This window comes from Bactrocera tryoni, chromosome 2 (genome assembly GCF_016617805.1).
Source record: "Bactrocera tryoni isolate S06 chromosome 2, CSIRO_BtryS06_freeze2, whole genome shotgun sequence".
NCBI classification, from domain to species: Eukaryota; Metazoa; Arthropoda; class Insecta; order Diptera; family Tephritidae; genus Bactrocera; species Bactrocera tryoni.
In genome coordinates, this window is record NC_052500.1 from 52,869,778 (window position 1) to 52,889,305 (window position 19,528).

Consider the following 19,528-nt stretch of genomic DNA (forward strand, 5'->3'; position numbering starts at 1 on the left):
AACATTTAGTGTTTAGTATTTGTTGCATTACTTTCATAAATAAATATATTTTTATGTTTAACTCTACCTTGATAATAAATTATTTTATTATTCAATAATTCATAATCTACAGATATATAATTCGTTGTAAAATTGAATGATGATAAGTTAACTCATCAGATGATAATCAACAGAAACTCATATTATGAAGGTTAAAGAAAATACATAAATATTTGTAATTTCTAGTAAAATAAAATTTGTTAAATATTTATTTCAATTAACTCCTACTTATACTACTCAGATGAATTGAATAAATACATATCACCTAAATTTAAAGACTTCCGTTTCCTTAAGGATTCCAAACAAATTTCGCATATAGTACTTTTGCATTTGGCAATGCCATCCGGTATTTTCAGTTCTTCCTGTATTACACGCATCTCACTCAGTTCACTTTGAATTTCAGTCCAGGCAAAATTAATGTCTTCTTCTTTAGTATCCGTTCCACATATAACAAAACGCAAGAAAATCTTTGCACAATGTATTGATTGCACTATATTTATTCTTTTACTGTCCAATAGCCGTCGCAATAACCGTGTTGCCAATTTACCTCTAACTCTGAACCAACCGATGCCAAGTGAGCGTTTAGCCACCAATTCAAAGCGATTATCAACTAAAATATATTTTTCGAAACGCGCCGATAGTTTCAGATGGTGTTGTAAATGCCTACGTAAACCTTCAGCACCCACTGTACGGAAAGCTATCCAGACTTTAAGTGTCCTAAAACATCTACCCAAGGATATTTGCCAATTGCGGAAGCCAGGCAAGTCGTGCTTATTAGTTTTCTCAATGTTTTCTAAGTAGATGCGGTTCACTTGAAGAGTTTCCACAAGTTTTCCAGCAACTTTCAGCCACATTACTGCTCAATCGTAATTAAATTTATATTGAGGGAATCAATATCATGCAATCCGTCGTGCAAATCTGCGTATTCATCCAATGCCAAAGCAGCGCCTGCATACGCTGCATCCACATGCAGCCAAATTTGATAATGCTGACAGATTTGTGTTGTGCTTTGATGTCATCATAAGCGCAGGTGCCAGTTGTATCAAGTGCAGCTATACACATTGTGGATATTAGTCCTCGAGATAAATCTTCTGTTATCGCTGCTTCCAACTGTTGTGCACGCAGTACAAAATCATCTGCAGTGGGGAGCAATTGGATCGGCAAACAGTCTAATTTGTCTGACTTTTCTATACAACTATTACTCTGGTCGCTGGAAAATGCAGTTAATTTGCTTCTGATAATACTTTCGCTTATTTCCATTCGTTTTGTCATTCGTTGCACCATTTGCTCACGCGCTGTCACAGCAAGTAAAATCGCTTCACTTGCTGAACTCTGAATTATACCACCGCCAGGACCTTTCGCAGAGTGTAGAAAATGCAGAGGTAATCTAAGAAATTTAGCAAGCCTATCCAAAACAACTACTTCAAGTTCAGTGAAGACTGGACTGCGATCCTGTGGAAAATATTTGTGAATTAGCAACTATGCTGATTCAACCATATTAGATAATAGACTCACCCAATTTAAACCCAGTACGCCAAGGCCAGCTATGAGTAACTCTCCGATAATAGTTTTCAGCTTGCTCTGGCATTTCATCGGGTAATGCGTGATTTATCGAAAACGGCTCGACCGATGACAGTACAATAATTATAAATAGACCATTCTAGCAGTCGGATTCGCTAAAACAGTCTCTATGTGGATTAGTACTCAAAGTGCGAAAGAGAATTACAGTTCTTAAAATTTACTACATCGTAAGCAGATTTTGAAGCACAAAATAGTTTACTTAGCCCTTGCAATGAAGATGATCTTTACCCGATTGCAAAAAAAATTACAAAAATGTAAAGTTATTAATTGAAAAATTGAGTAAATAATAGGTTGTCAAAAAAGTCTTGCGGTATTTTCGCTAGTTGGCGCTGAAAGCGCGTAGTTCTAGTTTTATTCGTCGCATCGGGTCATGCTATACCTTTTTGGAAAGCTCATTTCACGCGCTAACACGTGTTTGATTGATTGTCGTTTCTTTTAAGTCGTTCGTGAGTTATAGCATCGCAAACATGGAGCGAAATAAAGAGAAAATACGGCATATTTTACAGTACTACTACACATGTTTCTCTCTCTGAACTCTCTGTAACTTTCAAAGCCACAGTAAAGAAGAAGTCACTGGCGTCAGAACCGGAGAAAACGTGCAATGCCGTAACAATTCGAGGCGCAATCAATTCCATTATGCAAATTTTTTTAATTGATTTGTGACACAGTGACCCCAGAATAGGGCCCCAGAGCTTTCACACATACAAATATTGATGAAAAATGTGTCCAACAAGTTCCTTTAATGTCACATAAAATTTTTTTCTGGTTTTATACCCTGAACACGGTTTCCTAACACCCAGAAGTATACGTCGGAGACCCTATAAAATCACGATCAGCGTGATGTGCTAATTTGATTTTGCCGTCTGATTCTATATACCCGAACTAGTCCTCAGTTTTGAAATATCGCTTTGAAATTTTGTACACGTCCTTTTCTCCCCAAGAAGCTTAATTGAAAACTTTTTTGAAATGATATCTTTTGTAAATTTTTTTTTGAAAATTTATTATTTGTGAAGAGTTGTTTATGTTCTTTTCTGATTATTTTGGTGATCCAATAGGAAAGTATGGTAATTGTGTTCAAATAGGACAACGCCAGAACACAGAAAAAATAGAATGTCCCAGTTTTGTGTCAATGAGTACAAGGGTTCTTGTGAGAGTGGCATTATGAAATTATCTCCATAACGGCGATAAGTTATAAAAAACAAGTAAGGAAGGGCTAAGTTCGGGTGTCACCGAACATTTTATACTCTCGCATGATAAAGTGATAATCGAGATTTCATTATCCGTCATTTACATATTTTTCAAATACCGTATTTGTGTAAAGTTTTATTCCGCTATTATCATTGGTTCCTAATGTATATATTATACAGAGAAGGCATCAGATGGAATTCAAAATAGCGTTATATTGGAAGAAGGCGTGGTTGTGAACCGATTTCACCCATATTTCGTACATGTCATCAGGGTGTTAGGAAAATATTATATACTGAATTTCATTGAAATCGGTCTAGTAGTTCCTGAGATATGGTTTTTGCTCCATAAGTGGGCGACGCCACGCCCATTTTCAATTTTTGAAAAAAGCCTGGGTGCAGCTTCCTTCTGCCATTTCTTCCGTAAAATTTAGTGTTTCTGACGTTTTTATTAGTCGGTTAACGCACTTTTAGTGATCTGCAACATAACCTTTGTATGGGAGGTGGGCGTGGTTATTATCCGATTTCTTCCATTTTTGAACTGTATATGGAAATGCCTGAAGGAAACGATTCTATAGAGTTTGGTTGACATAGCTATAGTAGTTTCCAAGATATGTACAAACAACTTAGTAGGGGCAGGGCCACGCCCACTTTTCCAAAAAAATTACGTCCAATTATGCCCCTCCCTTATGCGATCCTTTGTGCCAAATTTCACTTTAATATCTTTATTTATGGCCTAATTATGACACTTTATAGGTTTTCGGTTTCCGCCATTTTGTGGGCGTGGCAGTTGGCCGATTTTGCCCATCTTCGAACTTAACCTTCTTATGGAGCCAAGAAATACGTGTACTCAAGTTACAGCTTGCACGGACGGACGGCCGGACGGACAGGCGGACGGGCAGATGGACGGACAGACGGACGGACGGACAGACAGACATCCGGATTTCAACTCTACTCGTCACCCTGATCACTTTGGTATATATAACCCTATATCTGACTCTTTTAGTTTTAGGATTTACAAACAACCGTTATGTGAACAAAACTATAATACTCTCCTTAGCAACTTTGTTGCGAGAGAATAAAAATGTAAATTTACACCGAGTTTCCTAAAATAAATTTTTGAAATGAAAATAAAAACCCAAAAATCGATGAATTAATTTTATTTTTAGATTTATCTGAAAAAGATGTAAAAACAAGTTGTAGAGCTTGTTATTACTTCTAACTTTGCCATTAATCTTTTTTCCTTAAGATTCGTAGTTTTGACATGAATTGTTTTTAACCCTTAAATATTAAACCGTTCTCCAATACTTCCTCTACGCGATCTCAGATCGCCTGTAAATTATATTCATTTACTTTTTCGTTATTTTGTCTTCCGTTTTCACTGGCTTTCATCTTACTGTGATTTTTTAGCCTTAAAAAATTATCGGTGCTGATTAATAGGTTAATACTAATACAAAGAGGTTAAGTCTCGCTTTAAGAAAATACGCGCATTGCTATGCTTTATATTTGAATGTTAATAAGTTTTTTTTATTTAACATATTTATACCCTGAAAAGGGTATATTAAGTTTGTCACGAAGTTTGTAACACCCAGAAGGAATCGTCGGAGACCCTATAAAGTATATATAGATATAAATGATCAGTATGTTGAGCTGAGTCGATTTAGCCATGTCCGTCTGTCTGTCCGTCTGTCTGTCTGTATATATACGAACTAGTCCCTCAGTTTTTAAGATATCGTTTTGAAATTTTGCAAACGTCATTTTCTCTTCAAGAAGCTGCTCATTTGTCGGAACGGCCGATATCGGACCACTATAACATATAGCTGCCATACAAACTGAACGATCGGAATCAAGTTCTTGTATGGAAAACTTTCACATTTGACAAGATCTATTAACAAAATTTGGAATATATTATTTTCTAAGGCAACAATGTAATCTCCGAAGAAATTGTTCAGATCGGTTAACTATAGCATATAGCTGCCATACAAACTGAACACATAGTTACTAACAGAAATGCACCTGTGAAGGGTATTTAGCTTCGGTGCAACCGAAGTTGACGTCTTTTCTTGTTTTTTTGTCAAAATGGTATTTCGTTAATTTCCAAATATGAAATATTACGGGTAAAAGTATATACATACATATAGATATTATATAATTTCTACAATCTTACCGTTTTGGAATATCTCTTAAATAGCGTATTAGCAGCTCTATTGTACTACTTCCAAAGTCACGAAATTCATTAAAGTCCATATTAGGTGTTTTTGATTTCCTTTAGTATTATTTAAAATACTTGAAAATCGCTGTTGAAGACTAGACGACTAAACGGCACAAATACGAGTAGGCACACGTTACAAAAATAAGTTTGCATGCGTGAACGAAATATTGTATTGTGTAATGTTTTTTATACAAAAAAATATTTATACGTATCATTGTAATATGTGTATTTCTGTACTCGTATAAATTCAACCACCCAGTTGGGAATTTCTTAGTAAATTATATACAAGGGGATTCGAAAATGTTTTTACTTCTCATCAAAATCAGTTGATTAAAAATAAAAGAAAAATGTGACGAAACACCACGTTATGTTTCTTTTTTTAATTTCATACTCTCCTGATTATTTTTAAACCATAGCAACCTGAATCGAAAACATGTAATTCTGAAATTGCCCCAATAAAAAATTCTATTGGGAATAAGCCAATCTTACTATTTATTAACCAATCCATTTTTTCGTACTCAACGACTGAATTTTACTGAAATTACGAACTTATACAATATGTTTTCATGTTCAGCGCATTCCAAAAATTAACGGGACGAAGCTGTCGCAATCTATATTCTATATATTTATATTTCCTGTTTGAAGCACTTGTCGACTGCAGAAATGATTCAAAGTCTGTTGGAAAGACGGAAATCAAGATATGGCGTATATTGGAGCTAGGGGAAGGTCTGGACTGATTGCACCATCTTTTGAGATTAATTAAGTATGTATAGTTGTGATCATGTTTGCACACAATTTTATGTGGATAACTCACACACAGACCGTCTAACGAAAGTCCGAAAATCTTTAGGTTGGTTATATAACGCCTTGAGGAAGTATTGACTCGAATTTTACCGTTTTGGCACACGTGTACATTTTCGGTATATGGGTGCTTGAAAACTTATTGTCCGATTTCGTAAATTTTTACCTGAAGTATTTGTGTCGAGTTTTATTCTTCACCGTCATTGGTTCTTCATGTAATCAAAATTCAGAAAAGAAAGTCATATACGGAAAGTGCGGAATAAAGTTGAATTGCGGTTATCCTCATAACTTGGTGCTGATTCAGCTGAAATCAAAAATATCAAAATGTGACTCTTTGAGAAATCACTGATTTACCCGCTGTTTTTTTAATGTTGAAATTAACTAATCGGTCTGGTTTTTTATAAATAAACACATTCATGACATGTCTTTTTTTATGTTTATTTATTGAGTGTATAATAGTTAAATAAATTGTTGAAATGACACGTAAAAAAATGTCTTGTACGATGTCCACGATTGCGGCCGCAATTTTGATCTCAAACAAAAATTTCAAAATGATTATTAATTTGCGTTCCGCTCTCAATGGAAGAGTTTTGAAGATATCTACATCCAATTTGGAGAGAATATTTTTAACGTCATTCTCTATCGCGCTATCGAAGTTTTTTTCTTTGGAATTTGACAAAATGGCGGCAGTTTGATAAAAAAGTATCGAATTTTTTTACTTTTTTTCGACATTTTTTTTTGAAAGTGGAAACTCTTTTGAAAAGCACCATTCCGAGAAAAACACGCTTAAAGGCTAGAGCCGCTATGTTTCCCACTCTGTTTCGTTTTTACAAGAAACGCTTTAGTGACCGTAACAATTCTAACTTCGATTTCAAAATTTAAGATAATGTTTATTAGAATATATATCGTCACCTAAAATGCAAAATAACGTAACAACATTTTCGAAAATTTACAGTTGCGTGAATAAAACACGAAATAAAATGGAACAAGAGTGAAAAAAAATTTAATATTGGTTAAAACTGGTTCATATATGAGCGCAGAACCTGAAAATGTTGGACAAATGTAATATTATGAATGCAATTTGAAGTAGTGAATCGTAATCAATAAGATACTCAATTTCGAATTTTTTGATGATACGTTATTTTGCATTTTAGGTGACGATATGTACTATCCCATAATGCAACAAAACAATCGAAAATTTCACACTGAGACGATTCCTTAAGCTTTGTTTAGAAATAACATTCAACATTTCCAAAAGTTCGGTGTAGCAATGAGGGGCATCGGCTTTGAAGGGGAAAAAGTTTTGAACGCTGAAATAAAATGTTCAAAAGACAAGTATAAAAGTACATACTCATAACTTCGACACGAAATTTAGATATAATATCCTTGAGATATTCTTCTCTCTTTCTTTATTGGCGTAGTCACCGCTATAACTGCGTACCCTAGTTTACAATAGCGCCAGTCATTTCTTCTTTCTGCAATTTGGCGCCAATTCGAGATACCAAGTGCAGCCAGGTCCTTCTCCACTTGATCTCTCCAACGGAGTGGAGATCTTCTCCTTCCTCTGCTACCCCCGGCGAGTACTGCATCGAATAGTTTCAGAGCTGGAGCGTTTTCATCCATTCTTCTGCAGAGCAGAACCTTCCCTCGAAAACTCGTAACGTCGACTCAGCAGATGTTCTCATCGTCCATGCCTCTGCACCATATAGCAGGACGGGAATAACAAGTGGCTTATAGAGTTTGGTCTTTGTTCGTCGTGAGAGGACTTTACTTCTCAATTGCCTACACAGTCTGAAGTAGCACCTATCGGCAAGAGTTATTCTGCGTTAGATTTCGAGGCTGACATTATTGTTGCTGTTAGTGCTGGTTTCAAGATAGACGAAATTATCTACGACTTTGAAGTTATGACTATCAACAGTGACGTGGGAGTCAAGTCGCGAGTGCGACGACTGTTTGTTTGATGACAGGATCTACTTCTTGGACGACGGTGATGTTAGCACGTATTTTTTTTACGAGGACATCAACCAGCTGCGCAGCGGCACCTTCTCAATTAATGGGCCGGTCATTCTGCCTGCACTTAAATCGTAATACTTAACACGTTTACAGGGGTGGTCATCAAAAGGGGGGTTTCTAATCCGAGGCTTTTTTGTTCTTTTTATTGTTTTTTTTTTAAGTGGCGGGTTCGCCTTTATCACTTTAGCTCGCCTTCAAACGGATGTTTTTTGGCTATCCAGAGGATACTTGGTCTAAGACCGGAAGTCGTAAGCTGCTTGATCCATATGTAAAAGAATCATCTCTGGCCACTGCCAAGTGAAAGGGGGAGCAGAGAACATTCCCCACCTGCGTGAACTTTGATTGATTGATTATTTAAAAAATATTTGAGTATTTCTATTTTTGTGGAACTCACAGTTTTTTGTATTTTTGTACTATTATCAGAGTAATTTGTATTTGTATATTTCATGTCAGAAATGTTGCTTTCGAATCGTTCTATAAGCCTTCTTGATTGCACCTTTGTGTGCAAAGTAGCGAAAAGTTGCGATTAATGGTTAATTTTAATGTTTCACAACTTTTCATGTTAACTTTATATTATAATATCTATAGATCGTTTTTCCTATTCAAGATAGGTGATTAAAAGTATTCCATTCACATCTCAAAATATATACATACGTAATACATTTTTCAACTGGCTTTATTATTCCATATAACTTACATAAAGTTCACTGTTTAGTAATATCTTTTTCTTCATCAAATAATGTTTAATTTAAACATCTATCCAACTAATTGCCTAATAGATGAAGGTTAGGTCTAGCTAAAAAAATATATCGACACAATGCCTTCTCATAAAACCGTGATTTTTAACGTTTATGATAGATAGACGAAATATGGCATTTCATAGATGATATCCCTATTTCTTGGTTAGTTAGTTTATACTTGGCAATGTATTGGAAGTAAGATTTGCTAAATCAACTGAATTAATACATATGGAGACTATTATAAAAACAACTCAAGGGTACTTTTGCTTTATGGAACATTGTAATATGAGTCTTATACTGTAGTAATTGTACTTGATATACTGTGGTAATTATAAAATTGTCTTCAATATGTTTGAAATTGTCTTAAACTAACTCAAAATCAGAGTCGAATGCTATTATTTATAAATAGATAAACTATTTTTAATAGTTTGTTTTCAGTTTTGATATTTTATATTATGAAAAATTGTAATTGAAAACTTAGATGTGTACAAAACTATATACATATGCGTATTGAGCAATAGCAACATTGTTCAAATGAAAACAAACAAAGATGGCTGATTTCTACGGACTCAACTTTTGACACATTTTGCTCGCTACGGACGGCAACTGAGGAAGGGAGGAGCGGAATTCGCTGATCCAGCTATTAGTCATATGAACAATTATGAAAATAAATGAAATAGCAAAAAGATAATAAAATATCACATATCACACTTAACATATGACTATTTGATATCAATAATATTTATACCTAAAGTCTCTTCTTATAGTATATCGAATATACGCATGTACATGTGTAGAAATATTTAGACAATTGAAGGTACACTAGAGCTCCCACTCCCGGAATGTTTTCGAATTCCCGGGATTTCGGGATATCGAAATTTCATTTCCCGGGATTCCCGGGAAAAACGGGAGAAAATAAAAATTGCTAATTATTGCTTATAAATTTAAAAAAATTAAATTATTTTTTTTATTTCCAATCAGTTACATAGATTCAATTAAGTATGCCCATGTTCTTGGGTTCTTTATAATAAAAAAAATATTATTTAATGATAATTATTATTTCTTATAAATTGAAAAAAGTATATAATTCACTTTTTATTTCGAATCAGTTACATGAATTAAATTAAAAATATACCTATGTATTTGGTATTATATATACATATATTATTTTGTCAAAAAACAAATAATAAAAATCACAGATCGATTTCTGTAGGAACTAATTTTAAATAGTATTTTAAAAATACAAGCGCATCCATTGTTTCATCGTTTAAACTAGATCTGATTTTAGTGCAAATGCTTCCAGACACTGAAAAACAACGCTCGCATTCGACACTAGTTGGTGGTATTGTCTTTAAAAAATTACAAGCAACCTCCAGATTGCTGCCAAGCCCGCCACCCCCAAGAAGTAAATTTATTTCCTTTGGTACCGCTTCCTCTACTGATAATGAGACATCTCTTTTTAAAACGCGAGATTCTTTGACAGTTTCTTGCAACCTTTCCTTCAACGTTTTTTCCTTTTCATTTTCGATTATTTTTAAATCGATATCGCGATTCTCAACATCATTAGTATTGTACTTTTTGACAATTAACAGCTGATCAAACCAGTGCTGTAACTTTGATCAAACAGTGTTGTAAAGTACTAAATTCTTACTAATTATTTTTTGGCAATGTTCATCTATTGTAAATACAACTTTGTTTTAAAAAAAAGGACAAAAGTCCCGAATATCCCGGGAAATTAATTTTAAATCCCGGGAGGAGTTTTAAGTCCGGGATCCCGGGATTTCGGGAGCCCGGGAGTGGGAGCTCTAAGGTACACCTACCATATGTAGTGAATGATATGGAATTATCGCACATGAACGAGGTACTACGATCCATTTTTCAAATCTGAAAATAGAATTTTTCTATCACCCACTGATATTCTGTAACCTGCGGCTTTAGATTTTACAATACATAAAATTTCATTATATTGCATCATCTCATATTTTCATACGTTCAGGGATTAATCCGGTTTAGACCGGTTCTGCCTGCTTGTTTGAAGTACACAGGGTATTTTACGGTCCGTTTATTTTACAAAATTTGTCAGTAGACTAACGGTGTCCGAATCGGTTATGTCTTCTATGTTTGGATAGCCAAACGTTTTTGAATTTACATTCTTTTACGTTTTTGAAATTACTGTGTTTAAGATTTTTAGGTCAATGCCTACGCAGTGCGTTAATAGTGCCAACAGTTTATGTTATGTGTGCGGAGAACTAACTTTTAAATCGCAGAAACGTAATTTTACTACGCTTGTGCTAAAAGCTTACAAACTGTTTTTGTATAAAAGGTTGGAACTTTCTCCAAAGTGTTGTAAATATTACTTTTTACAGAAAAAGACAGAAAGACCTCGCGAATTGCTTTCTTCAAGAAGGGGATCTGGTATACTGTTCAGAAGTTAACCTTTTGTTTAACGCACTAGGACAGAAACATGATCCACGTGATTGGCGTCTATTCATTGATTCCTCTAAACTTAGTTTAAAGGCGGTATTGGTTCATAACGGTAACAAATATCCATCTGTGCCCTTAGCTCATGCGGTTCATGAGTATGGTTGGGCAATATGTGGAGACCTAAAAGTACGAGGTGTGTTCAAAAAGTATCGCGAATTTTGAATTTTCGCGGGTAACGTATATTCGAATTTCGAATTTTTTGTGGCGTTATGTTGGTACTCATGTCTCTCACTTATGCCGACAAGCTCGGCCATTTTGAATGTTCATTTAATTGTTGACAGCTGCTTTGCTTGCACGTGTTTTGGATCGTATTTTTACCTATTCAAAAAAATGGAACAAAGAACCTGTATCAAATTTTGTGTGAAAAACGAAATTAAGTGCGCGGATGCATTCTGAATGTTGACTGTGGCGTACGGAGAAGCTACCTTGGACCGAAGCAACGTTTATCGGTGGTACAAAATGTGAACGACGAAGAGCGCGCCGGACGCCCGAGCACTTCAACAACAGACGAAAAAATTAATGAAGTGGAGAAAATGGTATTGGCCAATCGTCGAATCACAGTTAGAGAAGTTGCTGAGGACCTAAACATATCGATTGGCAAGTCAAGCGCAATTTGCGCGAAGCAATCCGCCAGAAACACCCGGATTTGTGGAAGAACAAAAATTGGCTTTTGTACCACGATAACGCCCCTGCTCACACATCGTTGCTTGTGCGCGACTTTTTGGCCAAAAACAGCACACTACTGATGCCGCAGCCACCGTATTCCCCAGATCTGGCCCCCTGTGACTTTTTCTTGTTCCCGAAACTGAAGAGGCCCATGAAAGGACGGCGTTACGCTTCTCTTGACGAGATAAAGACGGCATCGTAGGAGGAGCTAAAGAAGATAAAAAAAGTGATTTTTTGAAGTGCTTCGATGATTGGAAAAACCGTTGGCACAAGTGTATAATATCTCATGAGGATTACTTTAAAGGGGACAAAATAGATATTCATGAATAAATAAATAATTTTTGAAAAAACACAAAATTCGCGATACTTTTTGAACACACCTCGTAATAGCCCTTCTTCTTGGAATGCAACTAGGATTGCGAATGGGGCAACCGTTATGTACAGAAGCAGTGGCCAGTACGTCAGATACTAACTCCGAGACAAAAAATTGTTACCAGTGAACCTCTTATTAAGGAGATGCTCAATGAAATTGAAATACGAGCCTGGAGTGTATTTAAAAGCGTTGTTAAAAATTTTCTTGGAAATGTGAAAGCTGACAATTAAAAAGATCTTGTGACTGAACCACTTACTGCTGTAACATGTCCCTTAACATTCACTTTCTGGACTCCCATCTAGATTTTTTCAAAGAAAATTTAGGGGCCGTAAGTGACGAACATGGAGAACGGTTCCACCAAGACATTTCTGCTATGGAGAAACTGTACCAAGGCAAGTGGAGTGCCAGTTTGATTACCGATTACTGCTGGGCATTGTTAAGGGATACTCCAAAAACAAAATATCGCCGAAAAACATCGACAGTAACATTTTAAGGTACTCTTTGGTTAATAAAATAACATAACAATAATATAACTATCGCTGTTTTTTTTTTAACAAAAATCCTCATAGCAAAAAAAAATATAGGTGATAGAAGAAATCTGTAGCTATTTTCTGCATTTGTGGCAATTTTTACATAATAAACACTTTGTTCTGTTCATCAAAAGGCAAGTGAATTTTTATTTACCAGTGTTATTAGTAATGAAAAGTGAGTCACATATGCAAACGTCAAGCGAAAACGAGCTTAGTCGAATCGCGGTAAGTCGGTACGAGTATAATGGTGGCCAAGCCCAGATGGACGGTCAGAAACATTTTACTGAAAAGTTTCATGGAATTGCCATGATATATCTACTATGAACTACTAACTGTGCTAAAAGGCTAGCCTCTCCCTAGTTGTGTGGATTTCAACAGGACATTGCCCTATTGGCGAACATGCTGTAAGATTGGGAATCTTACCGGACGTCGTCTGCAGAAGTTCTTTGAAAGAAGATGCGGAAGAAACAAGCCAGCACTTCCTTCTTGACTGTCCCGCGTGTGGAAGGTCAAGACTTAGACACTGCCGCCATACCTTCAAACATCTTACCGAACTGACGGGCGTTGAAGTAAAGCGCCTTTGCAAATTTGTATTGACTACTAAGCGTTTTGCCAATCTGTAAGTCCGAACACAGGAGTTCTTATTTTCCATGGTTTCACAAAGGACTAGTATATTTACCAGTCCACGTGCGATCTTTGATCAGCCATGTAACCTAACCTAACTGTACTAAATATAACCTTCAATCTAATACAAAAATAATAGATATATTTTTATATAAAGAAAAGAAAAAATTCGAAAAATATATTTTTTGAGTACTATAATTAGATTTTTTACAATTTTCGAGTTCACATCAGGCTAACACTTATTTATTTATTTATTTATAATAATTCATATAACAAAAAAGAGTTTTATTATATAAATGCATAAACGCAGCACTGGCTACGAAGCCTTCAGCCGCCTTGTAATTATAACTAGGTGAAAAATTCTATTTGCTAAGGGTTAGTAAAGATGTAAGTTGCTTAAATATTATTTAACAAATCGTTGGTTTTTAAGAATCTACATATATACAATCATAACGTGTTTTTATGAAGGTTCACTTAGTAGTTTTATGAGATCAATGTTGCCAGAGTTGTGGGCTGTTGAGTGAAGCATCGGGCAGAGTGTGAGTAAGTGTTTGATAGAAGCGGCGTCATCGCAAAGGGGGCAAATGGATGGGCTTTTACCCGATAGTAGGTGGGCGTGTGTTATGATAATATGTCCAATCCTTAATCGGGTATATGTCTTCATTGCGCTAGTTGGAACTGTTGACGAGTAGATTATTCGATTTCTGGCTGGATTTATAACCGCGTAGTGATGTTTAAATGTTTTCCATTCGCTTGCGTTTTTTTTGATGCCTTTTGTGCTTAATAAGGTTAGAAATGTCTTGCTTGGTTGAGACGTAGTATGTTAAGGCAGGAGTTCTGGCTACATTTTTCGCAGCGAGGTCTGCAAAGTGGTTGCCTGTAATACCAGCATGGCCAGGGATCCACTTTACTTGGATTTTCTGAGAGGCACCAATGACCGCGTCCCTGATAACTTCTATTATGGGATTGCGATTGGAAGGAGACGTTATTGCAGACATACACGATTTGCTGTCGGTACAGATGAGGAACTTTCCTTTCGTCTTTTTTGCGTGATTAACTGCATGAAGAATAGCAGCTCCTTCAGCGATAAATACAGAGCTCGTTGAGGGGAGAAGCCAATTGCAAATAATTTCTCCTGTGGCAGTGACAACTGCTAACGAAGTGGAATCGATGGACTTGGAACCATCCGTAAACAATAACTTCCAGCCATTATTTGTATAATAAGATTCCAGTTCAGCAAAGGTTTGTTGAAAGACTTCGTTTGGTGTGTTTTTCTTGGACAAAAACATAAGCTTATTCTGTAGGATTTTATCATTGATCAGACAGGGAGGATGTCGAGAGGTGAATTTGCATGTTGCGTTACGTAAAATATTATTTTCTGCAGCGAAACTTAAGCATCTCGAAATAGCCGATTGTATTCTTGGAATCTTCCTATTTTTTCGTGGCATGCGTGATAGTTGTATTTAGTAATGGGTTGGTGTTCTCAGCCGTTTTCGCAAGAATTTGGAGCGAAGAATCTATAATTTTATTTTGATTAGTTGGTAAACCAGATTCAGCCATTATCGTTTTTATTGGCGAAGTTGGAAAGGCCCGGAGTCTTCGCCGTATTGCGCAATGGTATGGTGCATTTAAAAGGTTGATACTGCTTTTGGAGCAATTGCCATAGATGGGGAGCCCATAATCTATTTTTGAAGTTAGCAGAGCTCTGACAACATTGATTAGTGTGTTCGGATGAATAAATGAATGCTTAGACGAGAGATATTTAACAATATTTAATCGTGTCATTAACGAGTTTCTGACATATTTACAGTGAGCATTAAAGTTATAATTAGAGACTTTTGTGTAGATTAGAACATCGTCAGCATAGATCTGGTGCTCAACTCCTATGTATTTTTTTTATCATCCTACTAATATCATCGAAAGCAATGATAAAAAGGAAGGCTGAAAGAAGTGAGCCTTGCGACGTACCATTAGAGAGCGGCCTAACACTTAAATACTTGCAATGCAAACAAAAGGTATGCTTTCATAAATACATATACATATGTGCAAGAAAAAAGTATATATCTGTCATCCACAATGTTTTATAAAATTCTGTTAACGTGTAATTAACTGTGATACAAATTAAAATATAATTTCTAGCTTAAGCTGCTTAGTAAAACCGAAAATATGTATATTATTGATTTCGAATAACAGTAATTATGCATGCGCGTAAGAGTAACAATAAAACAATATTTTTTTACTTTTACGTAAGTCAACACACACACACCCACATATACATTACCTTCGAAAGTTAGTAAATATTTGTATTTATGCACTCAAGAAGTTGTGCGTGTGCATATTTATTTACATACATACATACATACATAAACATATGGTACACGCGTATTTGATGTTGTCAAATATGGGAAAAGAAAATAGTTCATTTTGAAGTGTTTTCATGCAGCCCCTTCGGTTCTCAAGTGCTGCCCGTTCGGGAAAGCCTTCCAGTGAGCTGCTGCTTTTCAAATTGCTGAATACGCGCTTGCAAAATTTTCAGCTGTCGACGTGCCGTCGATGAATTTGTGCTGCTGATAATGGCCGTTTTACGGTGGTGATGGTGATGTTGTTGTGTTTTGCTTTTGTTTTTGTAATTTGCAAGCGAGCAAGTATACGCAACGTCTACTGCGACGGCGCTGGAAGCGTGCGTTTTCCATTGGCTTTGCGCTGGAGTAGCCTGGAGAATCGGAGAGTGACAATGATAAGATAATTTTGTGTTGTTGTTGTTGCTGTTATTATTATTTGTTTTACTCAAAATATCAATATGGCATTTATTTTCTCTACTGCCACAAAATGGGTGGAGTCAAAATATGGAAGGCATTTACAAACTACACAGCCACACATACAGGTACATGCATGTAATAAAGGCGAGTGTGTGTGTGTGCATCGCTCATTTTTCCCGCCTTTGTGACACAATTTCTACTTGTTCTCTCTCTGCACTTTATTATTTACATAGACTGCACTTATGGTGCGTTGGTCGGTACGATTGCAAACCGGAAAGGTTATAACTTCCGATGACTTGGGAATAAGGTGTCGTGCAGACTTGGCGGATAGCGGTTGTTAGTGTATACATATATATACACTTATGTATGTATATTCACATATGTGTGTGTGTGTTTTGTATTAGCAAGTTGCAGTGCACACGAAAAAAGCACTTAAAGTATATATGTACATACAAATATAACATCCATTGATACATACAAACATATCTATGTATATACAAGCATATGCTCATATGAAAATAGTTTGCGTATAGAGTATCTCATTTGTTTCTTCCTTTCTCCAGTGAATTCCATACATATGAACATGTATGTGTATGTGCCGCCGGACGAACATTAATGCTGGAGCAACAGCAGCAGCAACAACATCGCTTGCCTTATGTAAAGCAAAAAAAAAAAAAACATAATTTGTGCATTAGATGGCAAATGCGACAAATAGTGAGATGTTTAAACGCTAACATAATGTGCCGACAAAAACTAAGTCGCTGAAAAAGCTTAAATGCACAAAGCTGGCAAAGTCAGTAACTGTTACCTCGCATAAAATAAAGGCGCTTTGACGTATTCGCACTTGTCCGACAATTAAGGCCCAATAAAATGAGAAAGATCATTGGTAGGAGTCAAATTTAAAGGGGCACACAAGAACAAGCCCTGGTTACTTATCACTTCATTCGACGTTTTTTATGAACACTGTGGCCTTGTCAAAAGATTTAATTTGTAATTCATTACAAAGAATTTACGGTTACTTTATTAGTTTGCTATAATATTTTTGTTAGGCTATCTTTATTTTATTTGTAGCAGTTGCTTGTTCGATTCGCTACTCTGAAAATTTTTAAGAATAACGATTTTCTTATAGGCGATTTTTTCTTCTCATAGGTGCTGTAAGTTCATACAAAGCTAAAGAGCTTTAACGAAAGTTCAAATGTGTAAATTTAACCGGCAGAAAAATTATAATTTTCGAAATATAACCGTTCTGTAGGTTGGTCATTAAGAGATTACATAATTTAAAGTACCAAGTGGAAAATTAAAAAAAAAATATTTTTTTTCTTACTTTGATGGGTTATAGCTGAATCAAAACCTCTTAAGTGTTCCGGCTGTTTTTCGATGATCGACCTTTTCTCGTACAATAAACATTTTTTGGCTATAAAGGATAAATAAAATATACAATTTGGATGGTACGTAGGTTGCTATATATATTTCTGGCCTAATAATGTAAATAGGCATATTTATCAACGAAAATGTTTTTTTTTTCTGTCGATTGCTGTCTTGTTTCGGGCTCATACGCATAGATCCATGATGCGTCATCTGTGACGATCTTATAAACGTCTTTTGAAGCACCGCGATCGTATTTTTTCAGCATTTCTTTACACCAATCCACACGAGCCTTTTCTTGAGCGATTGTCAAATTGAGCGGGATCCAACGAGAACAAACCTTTTTTACGGCCAATATCGAATGTATGCTGGTGGGAGAAATAGGCATGCCTCTATCTGAAGGTATGTTACATGACGGTCTTGCATTATCAGTTCACGTACGGCATCGATGTTTTCTGGCACAACGGCTGTTTTTGGAAGACCTTCACGGAATTCGTCTTTGAGCGAGCGTCGGCCACGATTGAATTCGTTGTACTAGTTTTTCACAGTGCTATAGAATGGTGCTTCATAGCCATACAAAGATTTTAGTTCATCGATGCACTCTTGTCGTGATAATCCACGTCGAAAGTTGTGGAAAATGATCGCACGAAAATGTTCTGAAGTTAATACCATTTTTTGGCCGAGATGCATTTTTTAATTCCCTGTAAATAAAACAATTCACGATTAAATGACAAAACGTTCTGAGTGATGTTATGCTAAAAAATGTCAAATTTCCAATGGAAATATCAGATTGCATCTGGCAACACTTAGTGTTGCCCTAGGCCAGAATATATATAGCAGCCCTCGTATTTCGAAATGGTATTAAGCTATTGTTGTTACTTACTATTGTATTTTTTTTTTTGATACTCTAGGAAAATACCTATTTTCTCTTGACATATTGAACAGATTACGCTCATATTCAGTACTATTATGAGTGAAAATGTTCTCTGTCATTTGATATTACTAATTATTACCAATGGGGGTCTCTCATCCGAGGCTGTTTTCTTCTTTTCATGGTGGTATTTTTTACGGGGCAGGTCCCAAACTCAGCGCTCAATCTTAGGGAGGGATGTTTCAACTTCTCACTTAAGCTCGTCTTCAAACGGATGTTCTTTGCCTACCCAGAAGAAGACCGGAAGTCGTGAGCTAGCTGAGCCATATGTAAAGTAATCGTTTGCGGTTACTCCTAACTGAATGGATCTCAGAGAACTTTTCGCATTTGTGTGAACTTCAACTTCCACTTCTCAAGTTCTTCTTGAGTTACCGTATTCTAAATTGTAGCCGTTTTAATTCATTGAACACCATCAGTTTATCTTTAATTGCTCACTAAGAACTACCTTTAGTCATAAAATTGGTTTTAGCAGGCGAAAACCGAAAACAAAAGTTTTTGAAAAACCTTACCTCTCCAAAAGAATTTGATTTTATTTAGTGGCATATAGTATTGTGTGTGGTCGAGTTTTAACATAAAATGTCAACCTAACGCATATACATACATATGTACATGTGTATTTTTTCATATGACGAAGATGTGCGAAATTTTTCCCTCTACTCCACTCTTAGGTATATAGCCACCAAACACATATGTGACCTGGTCTACGAAAAGGGAGCTAACGTACGAAAACTAGTTTTCTGGGAAACAGCTGTTCAGCTGTTCTTCCATCCGAATCAACTAAAAAGTGAAAATTGATTTTTTGACACCTAAGCCACCTTTCCGTAGACCAGGTCACATGTAATGATTTTTGTTATGCTAGCAGGGTTTATGTTCAATATGCGGTCATTGTGTGTATTATCATTATTACCAGTAAACTTACTTGTATCTGCCATACAAACAGATAATTCTTCTAAATTTGTGATACAAGTATGGACATATTTCGCGAAGCTTAAGTCTGTCCAATGAAATAAATAATCCCAAAAAATTGTGAGTCGTGCTAAATGAAATAAAACAGTCTTCTTAAACCCCATATCATATTACGGAACCAGTAGAAAGGAAGCTCAGTTAGACTTCTCTCAAAATTCGTAGCACCTTATACATATGTACATAAGTACATTAAAGTTGGGAAAAGTATATGTTTTGGTACCACAAATTTTTTCAGTTCCAAGTAATTTAATGAAGTCAAT

General features: G+C 35.8%; 1 protein-coding gene across 1 annotated transcript; it reads right to left on the reverse strand.

The window, feature by feature from the left end:
• Positions 1–272: 272 nt before the first annotated feature.
• On the reverse strand, positions 273–1,632 carry LOC120768754 (3,4-dihydroxyphenylacetaldehyde synthase 2). The gene is given in 4 exon segments (XM_040095526.1): positions 273–913; positions 916–1,047; positions 1,050–1,491; positions 1,555–1,632. Coding segments are annotated over 4 exon segments (1,293 nt in total).
• Positions 1,633–19,528: the final 17,896 nt, after the last annotated feature.